Source organism: Staurois parvus, unplaced genomic scaffold (assembly GCF_062004578.1).
Source record: "Staurois parvus isolate SC_StPar_1 unplaced genomic scaffold, SC_StPar_1.0 ptg000970l, whole genome shotgun sequence".
Lineage (NCBI taxonomy): Eukaryota > Metazoa > Chordata > Amphibia > Anura > Ranidae > Staurois > Staurois parvus.
Window position 1 is genome coordinate 19,572 of NW_028318766.1, and position 19,749 is coordinate 39,320.

Here is a 19,749-nt window from a genome sequence, read left to right on the forward strand (position 1 = left end):
CGTAAAATGACAGAGCAGGGTCAGCGCATGCTGAAGAGCAGAGTTCTCATTAGTCGCCAACTGCCTGCAGAGTCAATAGCTAAATACCTCCAAAATTCATGTGGCCATCAGATTAGCACAACAGTGTGTTGAGAGCTTCATGGAATGGGTTTCCATTGCCGAGCAGCTGCATCCAAGCCTTACATCACCAAGTGCAGTGCAAATCGTCGGATGCAGTGGTGTAAAGCACGCCACCACTGGACTCTAGAGCAGTGGCAATGTGTTCTCTGGAGTGACCAATCACACTTCTCTGTCTGGCAGTCTGATGGAGGTGTCTGGGCTTGGCAGTTGCCAGGAGAACAGTACTTGCCTGATTGCATTGTGCCAAGTGTAAGGTTTGGTGGAGAGGGGATTGTGGTGTGGAGTTGTTTTTCAGGAGTAGGGCTTGGCCTCTTAGTTCCAATGAAGGGAAGTCTTAAGGCATCATCATACCAAGACATTTTGGATAATTTCATGCTTCCAACTTTGTGGGAACAGTTTGGGGATGGCCCCTTCCTGTTCCAACATGACTGCGCACCAGTGCACAAAGCAAGGTCCATAAAGACATGGATGATCGAGTTTGGTGTGGAGGAACTTGACTGGCTTGCACCACAACCCGATAAAACACCTTGGAGATGAATAGAGTGGAGACTGTGAGCCAGGCCTTCTCATCCGACATCAGTGCCTGACCTCATTCCACTCACTCACTCTGAAAGAATGGTCAAACCTTCCCATAGATATACTTCTAAACCTTATGGATGGCCTTCCCAGAAGAGTTGAAGCTGTTATAGCTGCAAAGGGTGGGCCAACTCAATATTGAACCCTACGGACTGGGATGCCATTAAAATTCATGTGTGTGTGTAAAGGCAGGCGTCCCAATACTTTTGGCAATAAAGTGTATATAGTTTAACCTCCTTAGTGGTATTCCCGAGTGTAGCTCGGGGTAAAATTTGAGTACCAAGAGCGGTAACCCCGAGCTACACTCGGGCTTACCATGCGGCGTTGCATAGGGAGTCCCTGCAGCACTTACCTTGTCCTTTGCTCCCACGATGTGTCCCATGCAGCGTCCCCGGCCATCTCCTCCGGCCGATGCCGGCATCCGGCTTCCGTGTTCCTGTCCCTGTGACGTCGGGACACACGGACGCCGGAACCGGCAGCAAATTTGAAATTTTTTAAAAATGTCATTTTTTAAAAAATGATTATTACATAGTAAAACATTGCTGTTTCAATGCATTTCACATTCATTTTGTCCCTACTGCTTTGTCCTGTGCCCTGCCTGCATTTTTACTGTTCTTTCTGCCTGGAAACTTAGAAAAGTCCATGGCGTCCAAAAAGCGTCCCTTTACGTCAAAAGCGGTTTTAGACCAGCTAGAGAACAGTGATAGTAAATCAGAACCACTTGCAGAAATGAGTGATAATAGTTTGTGGGGAAATTCATCAGACACTGAAAACGATTTTGCGACTTTGCCCAGCGATGTGCAAATTTGCTTCTGCATTTCAAATTTCAGTGTTTTTGGTTTGATTATATTATTGAATTAAATTTATTATTATATTATTATTTTTTATGATTATTTATTAAATTATAATTTATGATTACTGTGATAAAGTATTTTCCCCTTTCCTGTTTTCCTTTTTTGCATATTTTTTCACACCTTCATGGTTCAGATCATCAAACAACTTTTATTATTACACAAAAATTACCCGAGTAAATACAAAATGCAGTTTTAAATGACAATTTTATTTATTAAGGGAAAAAGCTGTCCAAGCCTGCCTGGCCCTATGTGAAATAAATCTAATAACTGGTTGTGCCACCTTTGGCGGCAACAACTGCCATCAAGAGTTTGTGATAACTGACAGTGAGTCTTTCACAACGCTGTGGAAGACTTTTGTCCCACTCTTCCTTGCAGAATTGTTTAAATTCAGAACATTGGAGGGTTTTCAATTATTAACAGCCTGTTTAAGGTCAAGCCACAGCATTTCAATCAGATTTAAGACCAGACTTTGACTAGCAAAGACTAACAAAAACTTTTTTTTTTTTCTGAGCCATTCAGAGGTGGACTTGATGGTGAGTTTTGGATCATTGTCCTGCAGCCTAATCCAAGTCCACTTGAGGTCATGAACTGATGGCCGGGCATTCCCCTACAGGATTTTCTGGTGGAGCACAGAATTCATGGTTCCATCAATTATGGCAAGTCACCCAGGTCCTGAAGCTGCAAAGCAGCCTCAGACCATCACTCTACCATCACAATGTTTGACTGTTGGCCTCATGTTCTTTTTATAATATGCTGTGTTAGTTTTACTTCAGATGTAATGGGATGCCACCTTCCAAAAACGTTTTGTCTCAGCAGTCCACAGAATATTTGCCCAAAAGGCTTGGGGACAATTAATTTTTTTTTTTTTTTTGGCCAAGGTGAGACAAGCTTTTGTGTTCATTTTGGTCAGCAGTGAGTTTTGCCTTGGAACTCTCCCATGGATACCATTTTTGCCCAGTGTATTTTTTATTGTTAAATTATGAACACTAGTGAGGCCTGCAGTTCTTTAGATGTTGTTCTGGGTTATTTTATGACCTCCTGGATAAGTTGTTGTTGTGCTCTTTTGGTAGGACGGCCACTCTTGGGAAGCTTCACCACTGTTCTAGGTTTTCTCCTTTTGTGGATAATGACTCTCACCATGGTTCACTGGAGTCCCAAAGCTGTAGAAATGGTTTTGTAACCCTTTCCAGACTGAAAAATGTAAATCACTTTGTTTCTCATCTGTTCTTGAATTTCTTTAGATCGTAGCATGTGTTGCTTTTTTAGATCTTTTAGAGTGTCACATAAAAGTCTGAACTGATGAGGTTGGCCTCTCTTGTATCTCCAGCCCAGGCCTCACTGAAGGTGGAACAGATGTGTTCCTCCTGTCCCGTGGCACCAAGTGCCTGTAGATGTTGATTGCACAACGTATGTCTGGAGGTGTAAACTTGGTATATCAGGCAGGGCATTCAGTCAGGAACAGGAGATGCAGGAATGACAAGCCAAGGGTAAGGGATCACTCCACCAGAACTGCAAGATCTGGGTGCGTGGCTTACCAGAACCTCTAACAAGTGTGATTCTGGATTATACCATGAAATCTGGAGCTGATATGATTGACAGCCAGGGCAAGCACTCAGAGTGTCTGTAGAGCCGAACTGGAGCCAGAAGCATAGTCAGGGGGGTAGCCAAGGTGGCAGGCAATGAGGCACCAAAACATCAGACAGGAACGTGGTCAGGAGTAAGCCAGGATCAGAAACTGATGAGGAGAAGCATAAACAGGATCCAAGTGCAGGTTAATGGAAAGTCGGGTCAGTAACTGATACACACAGGATACAAGTAGGACACAAGGAAACAGCTGAAGACCAGTCAGCACTGACATAGAGTAAGAACCTTCCTTAAACAGCCCGTCTAGCGCCAGAAACTTTGGGCACGCTCCCTCTGCCTACATTCTTGCGGTCATGCATGAGCCTATGCTCATTTTTATTAGCAATGCACCTTTGTTTATTTCTATGCATGATGCTGTGCGCATATCTATTCGCCAGTATCCGTATAGGAATTCCCTTATAGCCCATTTCAGTTTGTCAAACCACTTCAGTTTAGTGATTTCTTGATTCAATAGGTCTGGCAGTAATCAAGCCTGGGTATGGCAAGTGAAACTTAACTCGGCCTTCCAAAAAATATAGTCACAATTCATTCATGGTTTTGCAAGGGGATGGGGGCAATTACTTTTTCACATAGGGCCAGGCAGGTTTGGACAGCTTTTTTCCCTTAATAAATGAAATCCTCATTTAAAAAACACATTTTGTATTTACTCGGGTTATCTTTGTGTAATATTAAAATTTGTTTGATGATCCGAATCATTTAAGTGTGACGAGTATGAGGACACTGTTTAAAAAGAAAAAAAGGTGTGTTTTTTTCCTCACAATCCATACCTAGTATTTCAGGTCTGGTATGAATTTTAAGAGGAACCCAATGTAAAATAAAATGGCGTGAGGTCCCCCCTAACTTCCATACTTGACGCTTATCTGAGCATGCAGCCTGGCAAGCCAGAAAAAGGGAGGGGGGACGAGCATGTGATCCCTCCTGAACCATACCAGGCCACATGCCCTTAACATGGAGGAGTACCTTGCCCATGTTGATGAGGGCAAGGACCTGGATAAAGAAGGAAACATGGCTCTAATCCTAGCAGGCAAGGGTAGCTCCATAGCATGCTGCAAGAGGAAGGAGTCACCCTGACACAGGAAACCTGGGTAAACATTCATAGCACCATCTTAATCTGGAGCAAGGATTAAAAGATAATGAAGCTGCATACCTAGTAAGTGACAAAAAAAAACAAACAAAAAAAACAAAGGGTTTGATATCACTTTAAGATTACCATGTATAGGTGAGAAACCTAGGTGACCCAGTTCACAATCCTGCCAGTAAATATTTAAAATTAGCTGAAAAGACATGTAATAAACCACTTACCCACTTAGCCTTGGGGTTTTTATAGGCCACAATGTTCAAGATTCCAGATATAATAAACTGTTGGGAGACAAACATAACCAGTCAGTATACATGGGGAGTTTCCAAGACAGGTGGAGAGAGAGAAATAGATGGGACATCAGAAAGAGAGAGAAAAACACAAAAGACTTCATAGACCTTACTGGCAGTGGTCAACGGGAATTCTAATTGGACAGTTAAATAGAAGGTGGTCACGAAAGTCAGTATTAAGAAAGTAAACTAAATCAGATTATTAAGGCCAAAAAATTATGAAACAATCATTTTTTAGCATTTGCTCCTAGGCTGGACTTCTATTTTCTAAAAGTTAAAAAGAAAAAATAAAACAGGTTTGTAACAGAACCGACCCCACACTGCGTTTGGGTACTTCCGTTAGACTACCGCTTCCCTGTCCGAACACCGACAACAGACACCACAGCCGACCATACAAGACTAGTTTATTTGAACACAGATACAAGATATATACACTCAAGGGGACAATCCCCCCTCCCTGCATAATGACACAGGGCAGGGCAATCTACATTTAGTAACAAGAGACACACTAACAGACAGTTCCATCAGGAGGGAGAGCTGCTTTAGACACCCCTCACCAAGCCAATACACATAAACACATACATCACACAACTGATGTTACGTGGTTGCATCCCATTGTTCTAACAATCATCAACCCCCCGCCCCAATATTATGACAGATCACCCTGTACCCCTAAGAGGCACAGGGTGACTTACACATAATAGGGATATGGGGAGCTGAGACAGGGGTCTCCCCACCTCTCCAAATTGAGCTGGGTTCCATGGGCCCCCCACCCAAAGTGACTCCCGTCACAAGGTTCAACAACATATACATTTTAACCTTGTGTTAAACCCTTGAACCTAACATTGAACCATAATATGAATCTGTTTCTTGTACTGGAACCTTGAGGCTTGTATCTTTTAGGCACAGGAAGAGTTGGCCTTCAGTAGTCCAAGTGAGCATGAAAATGAGGATTAAGCTTACATTAAAGGGAGGCCCTGAGTAAAAGAAGAAAACACATGAACTAAGGGCTGTTATGGCAGGGGTTAATGGGGTTGGGAGCTGAGAGTCCTATTAGTTTGTTGGAAAATTTGATGGGGGGTCCTAAGTGATGTTTTAAGGTGGGAGTTGGTGGAGTCACAGGGGGTGGTCAGACTGGGTGTGGCAGGGGGGGCTTCATTCTGGAGGAAGATTAGCCAGGGAAAACTTCCCGCCCACCCGTTGTTTACTGGCTTGTAATGGTTATGGTTGTGATGGTTGGTGCTGACGGGCAGCCAACAGGGTGCAAGGTCCTCGTATGTTACTGTGGGCACAAAAAAGGTACTTTGTAGGGTCCCATCTGAGGTACGGCTTCCCGTTGTTCTGATGGTGGTATCTGCATTGGTTGTCTCCGAATCGGCGGTGTTGCGGCTGGAGGCCTATTTTTAGTAGGACACAGGTATTTTCTTTTCTTGATGCCTACTAGGACCTTGAAGCTCCAGTTATATTGTGTTTACATTATTTTCAAATGTTATTTATTGATTGTTGTAATAAAAGGCTGTTTTGGCCATTAACTCCAGCTTGTTGTCTGAGTGGTTACTTACTGGAAAAGGGGGGGAGGTAATGATCAGAGGGGACCAGGGACAAGCTATCTTTAGTCCCTGGTCAAGAGGATTCGTGTTGCAGGGATGGCTAGTGTGATGTTAAAGTTAGGATCATTGGTGGTGCTTATATAGTGGGGGTTAATGTTATGGTTGCATCGACAGCGAAGAGTAAAGTTAGAGTTTCAGGAGGATTAGCGTTAGGATTGTAGATACAGTATGTATAATGAAACAAATATCCTCGCTGATTTTAAAAGTGTAAGGCAGCTGACGCTAATAGGGAGTACACTAACCCTAAGTAAATGTGCATAAAAAATAAAAGTGTAGCGCCAATCATAAAATAGTGTCACTAATAAAACATAAAATAAAAAAAAGTAGCAAAAACCAAAATATGTTAAACCATAAAATAAAAAATTCAGTGAAAAAAACGTAATAATGTTTATCCACCACCATAAAGTGCTCTTGCTTGCAGCAAAATGATTCAGTATTGTAGGTATGTTTAGTGTCAAGGGCAGGGCTGTGGATAAGGGGCTACCACAGGTCCTCCTGTATGGGGCCCAGGCCAGCAGGGGGGCCCTGGGTGAATTGGATGTGGGCAGGGAAGGTAATTGGCACAGCGGAGGGAGGGGCAATTACTGGAACCGATCCCCTGTATGGCTCTCTCTGCAGCAGCTGAAAACTGGCTTCTTCTCCTCTCCCTCCTGCTGGATATTAGCTGCTGCAGAGAGACATACAGGGTATCGATTCCAGTAATCCCCCCCACCGCACCCTCCCTGTGCATCATACATTTCCCTCTACTGCCCAGGCCCCTCTTTGTACCCTCCTTACCCCACTGCAGTGCTGCAGGATTTCCTCATCTCCTTCCCACCTGCAGCTGCAAGCACACAATATGATCCTTCAGAATGGAGAGTGGGAGAATGGTTCGGGAAATACGTCACATTTACCAGCCCCTTCCTTTCATCAATGAATACAATTAGTGATCAGTACCGATCACTCGCTGTGTTCATTCATAACTGAAGCATAGTGTTTATTAGAGGGGGCCCTGTCAGGTTGGCTATATGGGCCCCCGTGGTTTCTAACAGCAGCCCTGGTCAATGGTGCAAGGAGTATTAGTGTTAGGAAGAAGGAAGCTTGAAGAAAGGGTTATTGTTAGGTTTATAGGTAGGGTTATTGTAAGCAGAGGGATAGTGGGGACAATTCACTAAGCAGTATCTCACCACACCTCAATATTTTTTTTTAAAAAGTCGGCATTCTCTAAAAACGCAACTAAAATACAGCATGAGTTATTTTACGAAGTCATGCGGTATTTTAGTAGTGAAAACATGTTCTGTTTCTTCTGTCAGTGGGATTCCCCCTGACAGCTGAATGTAAAAACATGAATTGCCGGCAATTAAAAACTTAGCAAAAAAAGGCATGGGGTCCCCACACCATTTTGTTTTTAATTTTGGGATGGGAGTTTCCCTCAAAATCCATACCAGACCCGAAGGGCTTGGCATGGATGGGGGGGTCCCCACTCTGTTTTTTTTTTGCAACATTTTTATTTGCTGGTAATTCTTTTTTATTTTTTAATTCAGCGCTGACAGCTGATGACTCATAGGTTGTTAAGGATGTGGCGGCTACCTGATCCTTTACAACCCATGGCAGTTACTGACAGATACCAGTACATACCCCATGCCTGGATGACTACTTAATTACAGCATGCATTTAATTAATTATTTCCTTTTGTGAATTGACTTAAGGTCTTTTCATGCAGGGTTTACCAAACGTTTTTGTTATTTTTGGTAAATACAGCACACTACAATCGTGAATTGACATTTTCAGTATCGCATGCAATATGTGGCCACGTGACCAGCATAACGCATGCCATAACCTTTAGTGAATTGTGCCCACAGTTACAGGAAGTATTAGTGTTTGGGTTAAATGGAAGGTTAATGTGAGGATTACAAGGAGTGCTTTTGTGAATGTTAGGGTTGAATTGAAGATTAGTGTTAGGGTTAACCACTTTCCCTCCAGAGGATTTACCCCTCTTCCTGACCAGGCCATTTTTTGCGATACGGTGCTGAAATATTTTAACTGACAATTGCGCAGTCATGCAACGCTGCACCAAAATGAAATTTACGTCCTTTTTTCCTCACAAATGGAGCTTTCTTTTGGTGGTACTTGATCACCTCTGCAGTATTTTTTTTTTTGCGCTATAAACAAAAAAATGCCAACTATTTAAAAAACAAAATAACAATGTTTTTGACTGTTTGCTATTAAACATGTTCAGAAAAAAAAAAAAAAAAACTAATTTCCTCATACATTTCGGACAAAATGTATTTTGCTCCATGTCTTTGCTAAAAAAAAATCCCAATACATGTCATTTAATTGGTTTACATGAAAGTTATAGCTTCTACAAATGGCAATATATACTGGAAGTTTTTTTTTTACTAGTAATGGCGGCGATCAGCGACTTTTAGCAGGACTGTGGCGGGCATTCTGACACTGGGGGGATCTGACTAACTGCCACTGACATCCCCAGTGACACCAATACAGTGATCAGTGTTTTTAATTATATTTAATTAATATATTGTGTAGGGTAAAGTCTACAAGCTTGGAAAAATCTGTATGTAAATGGAAAACTGACTGAAAGATCGTATTCAGAGTGGTTAATGATTCATACTCTGCATGGTCTAGGGGTGTCAGTGGTGTACCCCAAGGTTCAGTGTTGGGACAATTACTTTTTAATATATTTATAAATGATATAGGGTCTAAGATTATAAATCCCATTTCAGTCTTTGCAGATGACACCAAGCTGTGCAGTGGAATAATGTCCTTACAGGATGTCTCCAACTTACAAGCCGACCTCAATGCACTGTTTAACCACCTCCCGTCCGGCTGTTGTATATAAACGGCCGGATGGTGGCAGTGCAGGGGCAGGTGGCTGTTTATAAACGGCCTCCCCGCTCAATGCTTGTGCATGCTCTCTGGGAGCGCCCAGCACCGCGATCCGGTGCCCGCTGTGTCCAGAGTACACAGCGGAACACCGATCGTTGTATGGGGCCTCTGTGCGAGGTCCCAATCATGTGATCACTGATTGGCCAATCAGTGATCACATGAAGAGTAGTTAGCAAGATGTCACTTCCTGGCATCATTGCTTACCACGTGTGAAATCTGTGAATGATCACAGAGGTCACATGGTACAAGGCTATTCACAAGAGCCTTGTACCATGTGATAAGCTGTGACCAATCACAGCTCACACAGTATTTCTCAATGGCTGCAAGAATGCAGCCAGAGAGAAGGAGAAATGATTGCCTTTACAGCCTTTCTAGGTGTAATAGCAATCAGTGTAAAAAAAAAAAAAATCTTCATAACCCCCCACAAGTAGTACAGAGTCACCATGGTGACACTGTACTGCTAGGGTGACAGTATGTAAAAAAAAACATAAATAATAATAAAAAAAATAAAATAAAAATGTAAAAAAAAAATTGTTAAATTATAATTTTTTGGTTATAAACTAATATGGGTTATTTTTTTTTACTAAAAATATAACTGAATACGTTTTGGCCAAGATTTCTGAAGAAAGATTATTTATTTGCAATATTTTATAAGAAAAACACTTAGGCTATTTCTGACAGTTCTGGGACACTCACTCCATACAGCGGTTGAAACATTGTATCTATTTGTTTCCATAAATGGATCCATTTATGGAAACAAATAGATACAATGTTTCAACCGCTGTATGGAGTGAATGTCCCAGAACTGTCAGAAATAGCGGAGCTCTGCAGATACACTTAGAGGAGCTCTGCAGATACACTTTTTGCCGGCTTGGAATTATTCTTATTTTCATCCTTCTTCTTCTTCTTCATCCTCATCCTCTTCTTCTTCTTCTGAGGATGAGGATGAGGATGAAGAAGAAGAAGAAGTAGGATGAAAATAAGAATAATTCCAAGCCGGCAAAAAGTGTATCTGCAGAGCTCCTCTAAGTGTATCTGCAGAGCTCCTCTAAGTGTATCTGCAGAATAGAGGAGCTCTGCAGATACACTTTTTGCCGGCTTGGAATTATTCTTATTTTCATCCTACTTCTTCTTCTTCTTCTTCATCCTCATCCTCATCCTCTTCTTCTTCTTCTGAGGATGAGGATGAGGATGAAGAAGAAGAAGAAGTAGGATGAAAATAAGATTAATTCCAAGCCGGCAAAAAGTGTATCTGCAGAGCTCCTCTAAGTGTATCTGCAGAGCTCCTCTAAGTGTATCTGCAGAATAGAGGAGCTCTGCAGATACACTTTTTGCCGGCTTGGAATTATTCTTATTTTCATCCTACTTCTTCTTCTTCTTCATCATCCTCATCCTCTTCTTCTTCTTCTTCTGAGGATGAGGATGAAGAAGAAGAAGAAGAAGAAGAAGTAGGATGAAAATAAGATTAATTCCAAGCCGGCAAAAAGTGTATCTGCAGAGCTCCTCTAAGTGTATCTGCAGAGCTCCTCTAAGTGTATCTGCAGAATAGAGGAGCTCTGCAGATACACTTTTTGCCGGCTTGGAATTATTCTTATTTTCATCCTACTTCTTCTTCTTCTTCTTCATCCTCATCCTCTTCTTCTTCTTCTGAGGATGAGGATGAGGATGAAGAAGAAGAAGAAGTAGGATGAAAATAAGATTAATTCCAAGCCGGCAAAAAGTGTATCTGCAGAGCTCCTCTAAGTGTATCTGCAGAGCTCCTCTAAGTGTATCTGCAGAATAGAGGAGCTCTGCAGATACACTTTTTGCCGGCTTGGAATTATTCTTATTTTCATCCTACTTCTTCTTCTTCTTCATCCTCATCCTCATCCTCTTCTTCTTCTTCTTCTGAGGATGAGGATGAAGAAGAAGAAGAAGAAGAAGAAGAAGTAGGATGAAAATAAGATTAATTCCAAGCCGGCAAAAAGTGTATCTGCAGAGCTCCTCTAAGTGTATCTGCAGAGCTCCTCTAAGTGTATCTGCAGAATAGAGGAGCTCTGCAGATACACTTTTTGCCGGCTTGGAATTATTCTTATTTTCATCCTACTTCTTCTTCTTCTTCTTCATCCTCATCCTCATCCTCTTCTTCTTCTTCTGAGGATGAGGATGAAGAAGAAGAAGAAGAAGAAGAAGTAGGATGAAAATAAGAATTCCAAACCGGCAAAAAGTGTATGTGCAGAGTTCCTCTATTTCTGACAGTTCTCTGACAGCTTCTTCACATGTACAGCAGTTGAAACATCTGTATCCTAAATGGAAACTAATAGATACAATGTTTCAACCGCTGTACATGTGAAGGAACTGTCAGAGAAATGTCAGAAATAGCGGAGCTCTCTGCAGGGACACTTTTGCCGGCTGATCGGGAAAAATCCGATTCGCGCACCCGAAGTAGGCAAATATTCGGAATCGAATTTTTCCTGAAATTCGTATCGAATTCCGGTTCGCCTGGTTCGATTCGCTCATCTCTAGTGGAGAAGGATCTGGGGGATCTGGGAGATCACAAGCTTAATAATGGCATGCAATGCCAAGCTGCAGATTCTAAAGTGAGCAAAATCCTCTCTTGTATTAAAAGAGGTTTAGACTCCAGAGAGAGAGATATCATATTACCCCAGTACAAATAATTAGTAAGACCTCATCTGGAATATGCAGTTCAGTTTTGGGCACCAATTCATAAAAAGAACATTGGGGAACTGGAGAAAGTACAGAGAAGGACAACCAAACTGATAAGAGGCATGGAGGAGCTCAGCTATGAGGAAAGATTAGAGGAACTGAATGTATTCTCTCTTGAGAAGAGGAGATTAAGGGGGGATATGATCAACATTAGAGATGAGCGAATTATTCAAAAATTTGATTCGGCTGATTCGCCGAATTTGCGGAATAAATTTGATTCAATGCGAATTTATTCGCTGCGAATTTAACTTATTAAAAGGGTTTCTAGGCTTCAGAGAGCCTTTATATTAGTGCAGAACACTGTACCTTTAATTTAAATGCCCTTGGAGTCTGCTGGGGAAGAGAAATAATACTGTCAGTCAGTATGACATGCAGATGAGTGCCGTCGATCTTAGAATCACCGCACACTTCACTCATTTGGGCAGTCACGGGGCACGATGAAGAAGATGAAGAAGAAGATGAAGAAGAAGAAGATGAAGAAGAAGAAGAAGATGAAGAAGAAGAAGAAGATGAAGAAGATGAAGAAGAAGAAGAAGATGAAGAAGAAGAAGAAGATGAAGAAGAAGATGATGAAGAAGATGATGATGAAGAAGAAGATGATGAAGAAGAAGAAGAAGATGATGAAGAAGAAGAAGAAGAAGATGAAGAAGAAGATGATGAAAAAGATGATGATGAAGAAGAAGATGATGAAGAAGAAGAAGAAGAAGAAGAAGAAGAAAAAGAAGAAGATGAGGATGAAGAAGAAGAAGAAGAAGAAGAAGATGAGGATGAAGAAGAAAAGAAGAAGAAGAGAATGAGGATGAAGAAGAGGATGAGGATGAAGAAGAAGAAGAGGAAGAGGATGAGGATGAAGAAGAAGATGAAGAAGAAGAAGATGATGAAGAAGAAGAAGATGAAGAAGATGAAGAAGAAGACGAAGATGATGAGGAAGAAGAAGAAAAGGATGAGGATGAAGAAGAAGAAGAAGATGAGGATGAAGAAGAAGAAGAAGATGAGGATGAAGAAGAAGTAGAAGAAGAAGATGAAGAAGAAGAAGAAGAAGACGAAGAAGAAGAAGAAGAAGAAGAAGAAGAAGAAGAAGATGAAGAAGAAGAAGAAGAAGAAGAAGAAGAAGAAGAAGAAGAGGATGAGGAAGAAGAAGATGAAGAAGAAGAAGAAGAAGAAGAAGAAGAGGATGAGGAAGAAGAAGAAGAGGATGAGGAAGAAGAAGAAGATGAGGATGAAGAAGAAGATGAAGAAGAAGATGATGAAGAAGATGATGATGAAGAAGATGATGAAGAAGAAGATGATGAAGAAGAAGATGATGAAAAAGAAGAAGATGAAGAAGAAGAAGATGAAGAAGAAGAAGAAGAAGAAGAAGAAGAAGAAGAAGATGAAGAAGAAGATGATGAAGAAGAAGAAGAAGATGAAGAAGAAGATGAAGAAGAAGAAGAAGATGAAGAAGAAGAAGAAGAAAAAGAAGAAGAAGAAGAAGATGAGGATGAAGAAGAAGAAGAAGATGAGGATGATGAAGAAGAAGTAGAAGAAGAAGAAGAAGAGAATGAGGATGAAGAAGAGGATGAGGATGAAGAAGAAGAAGAAGAAGAGGAAGAGGATGATGATGAAGAAGAAGAAGAAGAGGATGAGGATGAAGAAGAAGAAGAAGAAGAGGATGAGGATGAAGAAGAAGAAGAAGAAGAAGTAGGATGAAAATAAGAAGAATTCCAGTACAGCAAAAAGTGTATCTGCAGAGAGCTCTGCTATTTCTGACAGTTCTCTGACAGTTCCTTCACATTTACAGCGGTTGAAACATTGTATCTATTTGTTTCTGAATAAAAACATCTGTATCCTAAATGGAAACAAATAGATACAATGTTTCAACCGCTGTAAATGTGAAGGAACTGTCAGAGAACTGTCAGAAATAGCGGAGCTCTCTGCAGGGACACTTTTTGCCGGCTGTAGAAGGGATGAAAATCGGCCGATCAGGAAAAATTAGATTCGTGCATCCGAAGTTTGCAAATTTTTGGATTCGGTGCGAATCGAATTTTTCCTAATATTCGAAACAAATTCCACTTCGCCAAGTTCGATTCGCTCATCTCTAATCAACATGTATAATACATAAGGGGGGATATGATCTCCATGTATAATACATAAGGGGGGTATGATCTCCATGTATAATACATAAGGGTGGATATGATCTCAATGTATAATACATAAGGGGGGATATGATCTCCATGTATAATACATAAGATGGGATATGATCTCCATGTATAATACATAAGGAGGGGATATGGTCACCATGTATAATACATAAGGGGGGATATGATCCCCATGTATAATACATAAGGGGGGATATAATCTCCATGTATAATACATAAGGGGATATGATCTCTATGTATAAATACATCAGTGGTTCATATAGTGAACTCGGTGTAGAGTTATTCACCCTGAGGTCATCACAGAGGACAAGGGGACACTCTTTACATCTGGAGGAAAAGAAATTTAATCTCCAAAAACGGAAAGGTTTCTTCCCAGTAAGAGCTGTGAAAATGTGGAATAGACTCCCTCAAGAGTTTGTTCTGGCCAGCTCAGTGGATTGCTTTAAAAAAGTCCTGGATTGTTTCTTGGATACACAGAATATAACTGGATACTAACATTTATAGATAAAGTTGATCCAGGGAATATCCAATTGCCTCTCGGGGGATCAGGAAGGAATTTTTTCCCCTACAGGAGCAAATTGAATCATGTTTTGCTGGTTTTTTTGCCTTCCTCTGAATCAACTGTGTGTATAGGATTATAACTTTTTTTTTTTTTAATGGTTGAACTGGATGGACTTTTGTCTTTTTCAGCCAGACTATTTATGTAACTATGTAATATTACACGGTGTGTTGGTATCAGGGTTCCATGGAGGGTTATTAGTTTTCTTGTGCAAAGTGTTTGAGTTTCTGTAGACACAATACAAAGGCCGAAAGACATATGAGTTAAAAAAATAAAACCCGGCCTTCAACTAGAAAAGTTAGATTGCTAACAACAAACAACCCATGTGATCACAGCTTAATAGGAAAGCGATCATTCTTGTTTGACTTAGATGGTCATTCAGTTATTAATTTTAATACAGAATCAAACAAAACCTGCCCAAGAATGAGGTGGTATGAGCATTAGCAACTGAAGTACTGTAAGTGGGCGGTTAGCCACAAGCAAATAAGTGTCAAAATATTAAGTGAGTAAGGTGGTAACCTGTACCGCCTTCAGATAATCAAAGGAGAGGATTATTATTAGCTAGTATTAAAAGAAGAGCTAGTTCAGGGGTTACAGGGGGGATTACTGTGTCTATTTATTATCAATATATATAGTGTTGCACTCGCATTTAACTGTTTTTCTTCTGTACATGATACTTACCGGAAATCCTACCCAAAAATGTACCCCAAAATCATAGATGTCCAGGCTTGGGTGGACAAAGGCAATCACGACACCCAGCATCACATTGAAACAACCCAAACAGATAAAACAAACCTACGGCAAAGAATGAAAATATAGTTAGTTTAATAGTCATATTGATCTTAAACAATTGTAAAATGTTACAAGTTTGCAGGAAATTGCAGGATGTAACCCGTGAGTCTCTGGTGAGTCATTTTTACATATGTGTACTTCTGTTGTATAAATATGTAGGCAAACCTGCCAGGGATACTCCGCTCACCTCTTCTGAGAGATCCTCCCTTTGCCTCTTCTCCTTCCTCTATCTATAATCTACTTCAATGTTTCCTACAATCTACCACATGTCTTCTCATGTCTTTTTGTATACCGAAGCCTCTGCACATCCCCTACTTGACCTTCCTTCTGGCAGGCCTTAACCCTGCTGTTGTCTACTCTTCTAGTTCTTCTTGTCTAGGGAATCCCAAGGGAATCCTTTCCGATATCCTACAGACAGACTTCAGGATCTTTATGTCACTTGATAGCCGCGTTTATAGTCATTATAGTAGTTCACTCTATGGCATGGGCTCTTATTGTCTAACCCAGCCTTTCTCAACCTTTTCAACGCAGAGGAACCCTTGACGTGACTTTCCAGTCTCAGGGAACCCCTGCTAAAAATGGCTTTATCTACAATTCATGATATATTAGTGTGATAGTCAGAGGTAAGAATGCTCCTTACATTTGTGGTCATTGGGAAGAATAACCCCCTTACAGATAGCTAAAATGATCAATGGTGTCAGTGGGAACTTACCTGAGAAGCAAAAAGTTCTCATTGCTCAAGGAATCCCTGGCAACCTCTGAAGGAACCCTGGTTGAGAAATCCTGGTCTAACCAGTTGAAGTGATATTGTCTCTGCCATGGTCCTCTTTTTACATTTCACTTTTGATATGGTTGCTCCCAATCTCATTTCTTTTATGATTGGTTGTACTCTATTATATATGATACTTTGTCTTGAATGTGACATGTTTTCTGTCTCCTTGATTTGCTTTTTTTCTCAAAGTATTTGAACAAGAGAGGCAAACATATTACGGTCTATAGTTTTCATTGTTTTTGGACCAGATCAACTCACCTCACAATTAGCGTGAGGCCATAATCTCACCACAAGTCCCATGTTTTATGAACTTTATTAGTGAAGTTTCGTCTTCCGTACATAACCTTCTCAAATGATATGATCTGATTGATTAATATTTTCCACGCTAGGGTGGTAGGATTAATTCATTTGAAAGCAATGGCTTTATGTACCATGAACAATGCTTCCCTAAAAATAAATATTTTTGTATAACATGGCCAACATTCTCTGTCATGTATACCAAATAGGCAGATTTCAGATGTACAGGGAAGATGTTGTTGAAGTAAATTAGCAATAAAGGTAAGTTTCTGTTTTCAAAAGTCAGTAATGATTGAACAATGCTGGAGGAGATTTGCCCAGTATGATATGTAGTAAATAGGAATATAAAATATAAAGTAATACTTCAGGACCCTGCAATTTTTAAATGCCTATTAATGGGAATGTACAGTAGATAAAGGTATATCCTAGTTTTTTAAACCAAATCTCCAGAGTTGTAAGGCTCTATATAAAAAGTTATGTGACAATATGTAGCTATCTTGTAAATGTGTAAAGTGGATCGTGATGTCACGGCCCCGCATCTCCACTTCTGTCAATCAGAGAATGTCCTGCATTCATTAAAATAACACAAAGCTTGTTGTAAAAGTAAGTGTGGCAAAGCAAGCGACCCCCTGTAGTCACTATGCAGAAAGGAAACCGCTTGGCACAGAACCCAAAACACTGATCCATGTAGTAGCGATAATTACTACAGTGATTTCAAGCAACAGTAGTCAGTCATGTATGAGATATCCATACTTACATTGGTCCAAGCTGGACCAATGTAACTAGGCAAAAATATCATAGACTTCAGCTAGTTAGACTTCAGCTTTTAAATAGATAGAAACCAGATATATAAAAATTGAACAAACATGGCATTCTGGGCCGGACTGACAACTCATGGGGCCCCCGGGCAATAGTGGATCATGGGGCCCCTGTGTCCTTGCCCACACCCAAACAAGCCTATGAAAAAGCTAATGAAAGGTACCAGGGGCATCTCATGGGGCCCCCTATTGACCCCGGGCCCTCGGGCAGTGCCCGAGTGCTCGAATGGTCAGTCTGCCCCTGATGGCATTACCTACATATACAGGTAGATATCTCGTATATGTATGTAATATACATACGCTATATTGCCAAAAGTATTGGGACGCCAGCCTTTCCACAAACATGAACTTTAATGGCCTCCTAGTCTTAGTAGTATTGAGTTGCACCACCCTTTGCAGCTATAACATCTTCAACTCTTCTGGGAAGGCTGTCCACAAGGTTTAGGAGTGTGTCTATGGGAAGGTTTGACCATTCTTCCAGAAGCGCATTTGTGAGGTCAGGAACTGATGTTGGACGAAAAGGCCTGGCTCACTGTCTCTGCTCTAACTCATCCCAAGGGTGTTCTGTGGGGTTGAGGTCAGGACTCTGTGCAGGTCAGTCAAGTTCCTCCACCCCAAACTCGCTCTTCCATGTCTTTATGGACCTTTCTTTGTGCACTGGTGCGCAGTCATGTTGGAACAGGAAGGGGCCGTCTCCAAACTGTTCCCACAAAGTTGGGAGTATGACATTTCCAAAATGTCTTGGTATGCTGACGCCTTAAGAGTTCCCTTCACTGGAACTAAGGGGCTAAACCCAACCCCTAAAAAGCAACCCAAACCCTTAACCCCCCCTCCACCAAACTTTACACTTGGCACAAAGCAGTCAGACAAGTATTGTTCTCCTGGGAGCTGCCAAACCCAGACACATCCATTGGATTGCCAGACAGGGGAGCATGATTCATTATTCCAGTGAAAAGTCTTGTGACCTCTATCAGTGTCCAGCAAAGCACTGGTTAAAGCTTGTAGGAGGAGTTTTGCTCTAGGAGGATGCAGAACCCCTGACCTCTGGACAGTGCTGATTGCCCTGTGCTGATCACATACATTCTCCCAAGACAAAAAACAAATTTCTAGCAATACACACCAAACTGCAGCTTGCCCCAAGGCTCTGTTCTATCAACAGATGGATTTGGGACAGTAGAAGGGGAGGATAAGAGAAGACAGGATCAAACAGCCTTTTTACACAATGCGGAGGATTAACCCCTTAAGTTCCACAGTGAGTATAACAAGCATGCTTTACTGCACATACAGACTGATTTTATTGTTGTGGGTTCAGTAACACTTTTTCCTGCGTGGAGGCAGGGTTTTCTTCCACTTGTGTAAATGGAAGGTTGCGTGTCTCCACTCCTCAGCAGCTGTAAGTTAAATTTTTTTTCTTTTTTTTGTTCTCTCTACTGATGAACTTTCAGAACTAACTATCTCTTTTTAACCAACCTACTACACTATAAGGCCTCTTCTACCTCCCTCTTTTCTTTGCCAATGGACACCCCCTGGAGGTGCCCCAGAGACTGCTGGCCAGGCCTTTGGGATTGAACCTTTCAGATCTCTGTGTGACTACCACAATCTAAACCTTATATCTAATAAAAAGCTCTCACCCCAACTACCAGAGGTTCTTTGGCATAGGTCTCATTTGTTGGTGTGTCGTGTCGTCCAACTTTCTTCATCTTTCTCACTCTGACAGTCTTGATGTTGTCCAGCAGGCCATCCAACAGGTTAAGGATGACATTTATCATGGTCCTCTCTTCAGGTCCTTCAGGAGCCTCATAGGAGACCTTCCCACCTTCAGTCTTCACCGTGTTGGCCGCCACCATCTTGTGCTGAGAAAAGTTAGTACAAAGCATGGCTAAATTATGTTGAAAATTTTAAATTTGCAGTCATTCTTAATTTTCTATATTTCCTTGCGACTTCTGCACATGTGCGAAGAGCACTACACTTTGTGACTGGTCCCACAGTCTTCTAGGACCTGTGAAGTGTTCCAGAAGGCTGCGGGGGAAGAGGGGGTCTGAACTTCTGGCTCAGATCGCCGTGGCACATCTGACTGGAAGTGGGGGTGGGTATCTGTCAAAACCAGGTACCTCCTCCCTCCGAAATAATTGCCAAATGTAAAGTGGAAGGGGGGGTTATAAACAAGCAGAACTATATTTTTTGGTAATTCCCAAATGAATACCTCTTTCTTTAGCAGAGGGCATGGCATGGCTGGAGGATTCGTTGTCATCTGAAATGGGTGGGGGGGGGAGAGCGCTACACCCTCATAGAAATATACTGTACGTACAGTGAGACTTAATATTAAAAAATATTGTGCTGCACCAGATATTACGTAACCTCTTCCCGTTCGCCCATTGTACATAGATGGCGGACAGGAAGCTTTACTTATGTGGGCTAACATACCTGTACTGAATGTCACACAGACACAGCAGTAATGTGACCAATCACAGCACTCACATAATAAACAATGGAAAGTGAAAGTAAAGATCGCTTCTCTCTGCTCTCTGTGTGAGAGAAGAGAGAAGCGATCCTGAAGCCTGTGAATGTACAGCAGCCTGTCAGGCTGCTTATACACTCACAGACTGTTG

General features: G+C 41.4%; 1 protein-coding gene across 1 annotated transcript in view; it reads right to left on the minus strand.

Annotated features, from left to right (window-relative positions):
• LOC149441582 (uncharacterized) overlaps positions 1 to 19,749 on the minus strand; it is a 44,145-nt gene that overhangs the window by 11,973 nt on the left and 12,423 nt on the right. Inside the window, exons 2-4 of the mRNA XM_089657149.1 lie at positions 18,772 to 18,993; positions 15,143 to 15,256; positions 4,497 to 4,553 (exon numbers count right to left, since the gene is read on the minus strand). Of these exons, the coding sequence (XP_089513275.1) occupies positions 4,497 to 4,553; positions 15,143 to 15,256; positions 18,772 to 18,987 (387 nt within the window). The 5' untranslated portion in view covers positions 18,988 to 18,993. The remainder of the gene's footprint in view (positions 1 to 4,496; positions 4,554 to 15,142; positions 15,257 to 18,771; positions 18,994 to 19,749) is intronic.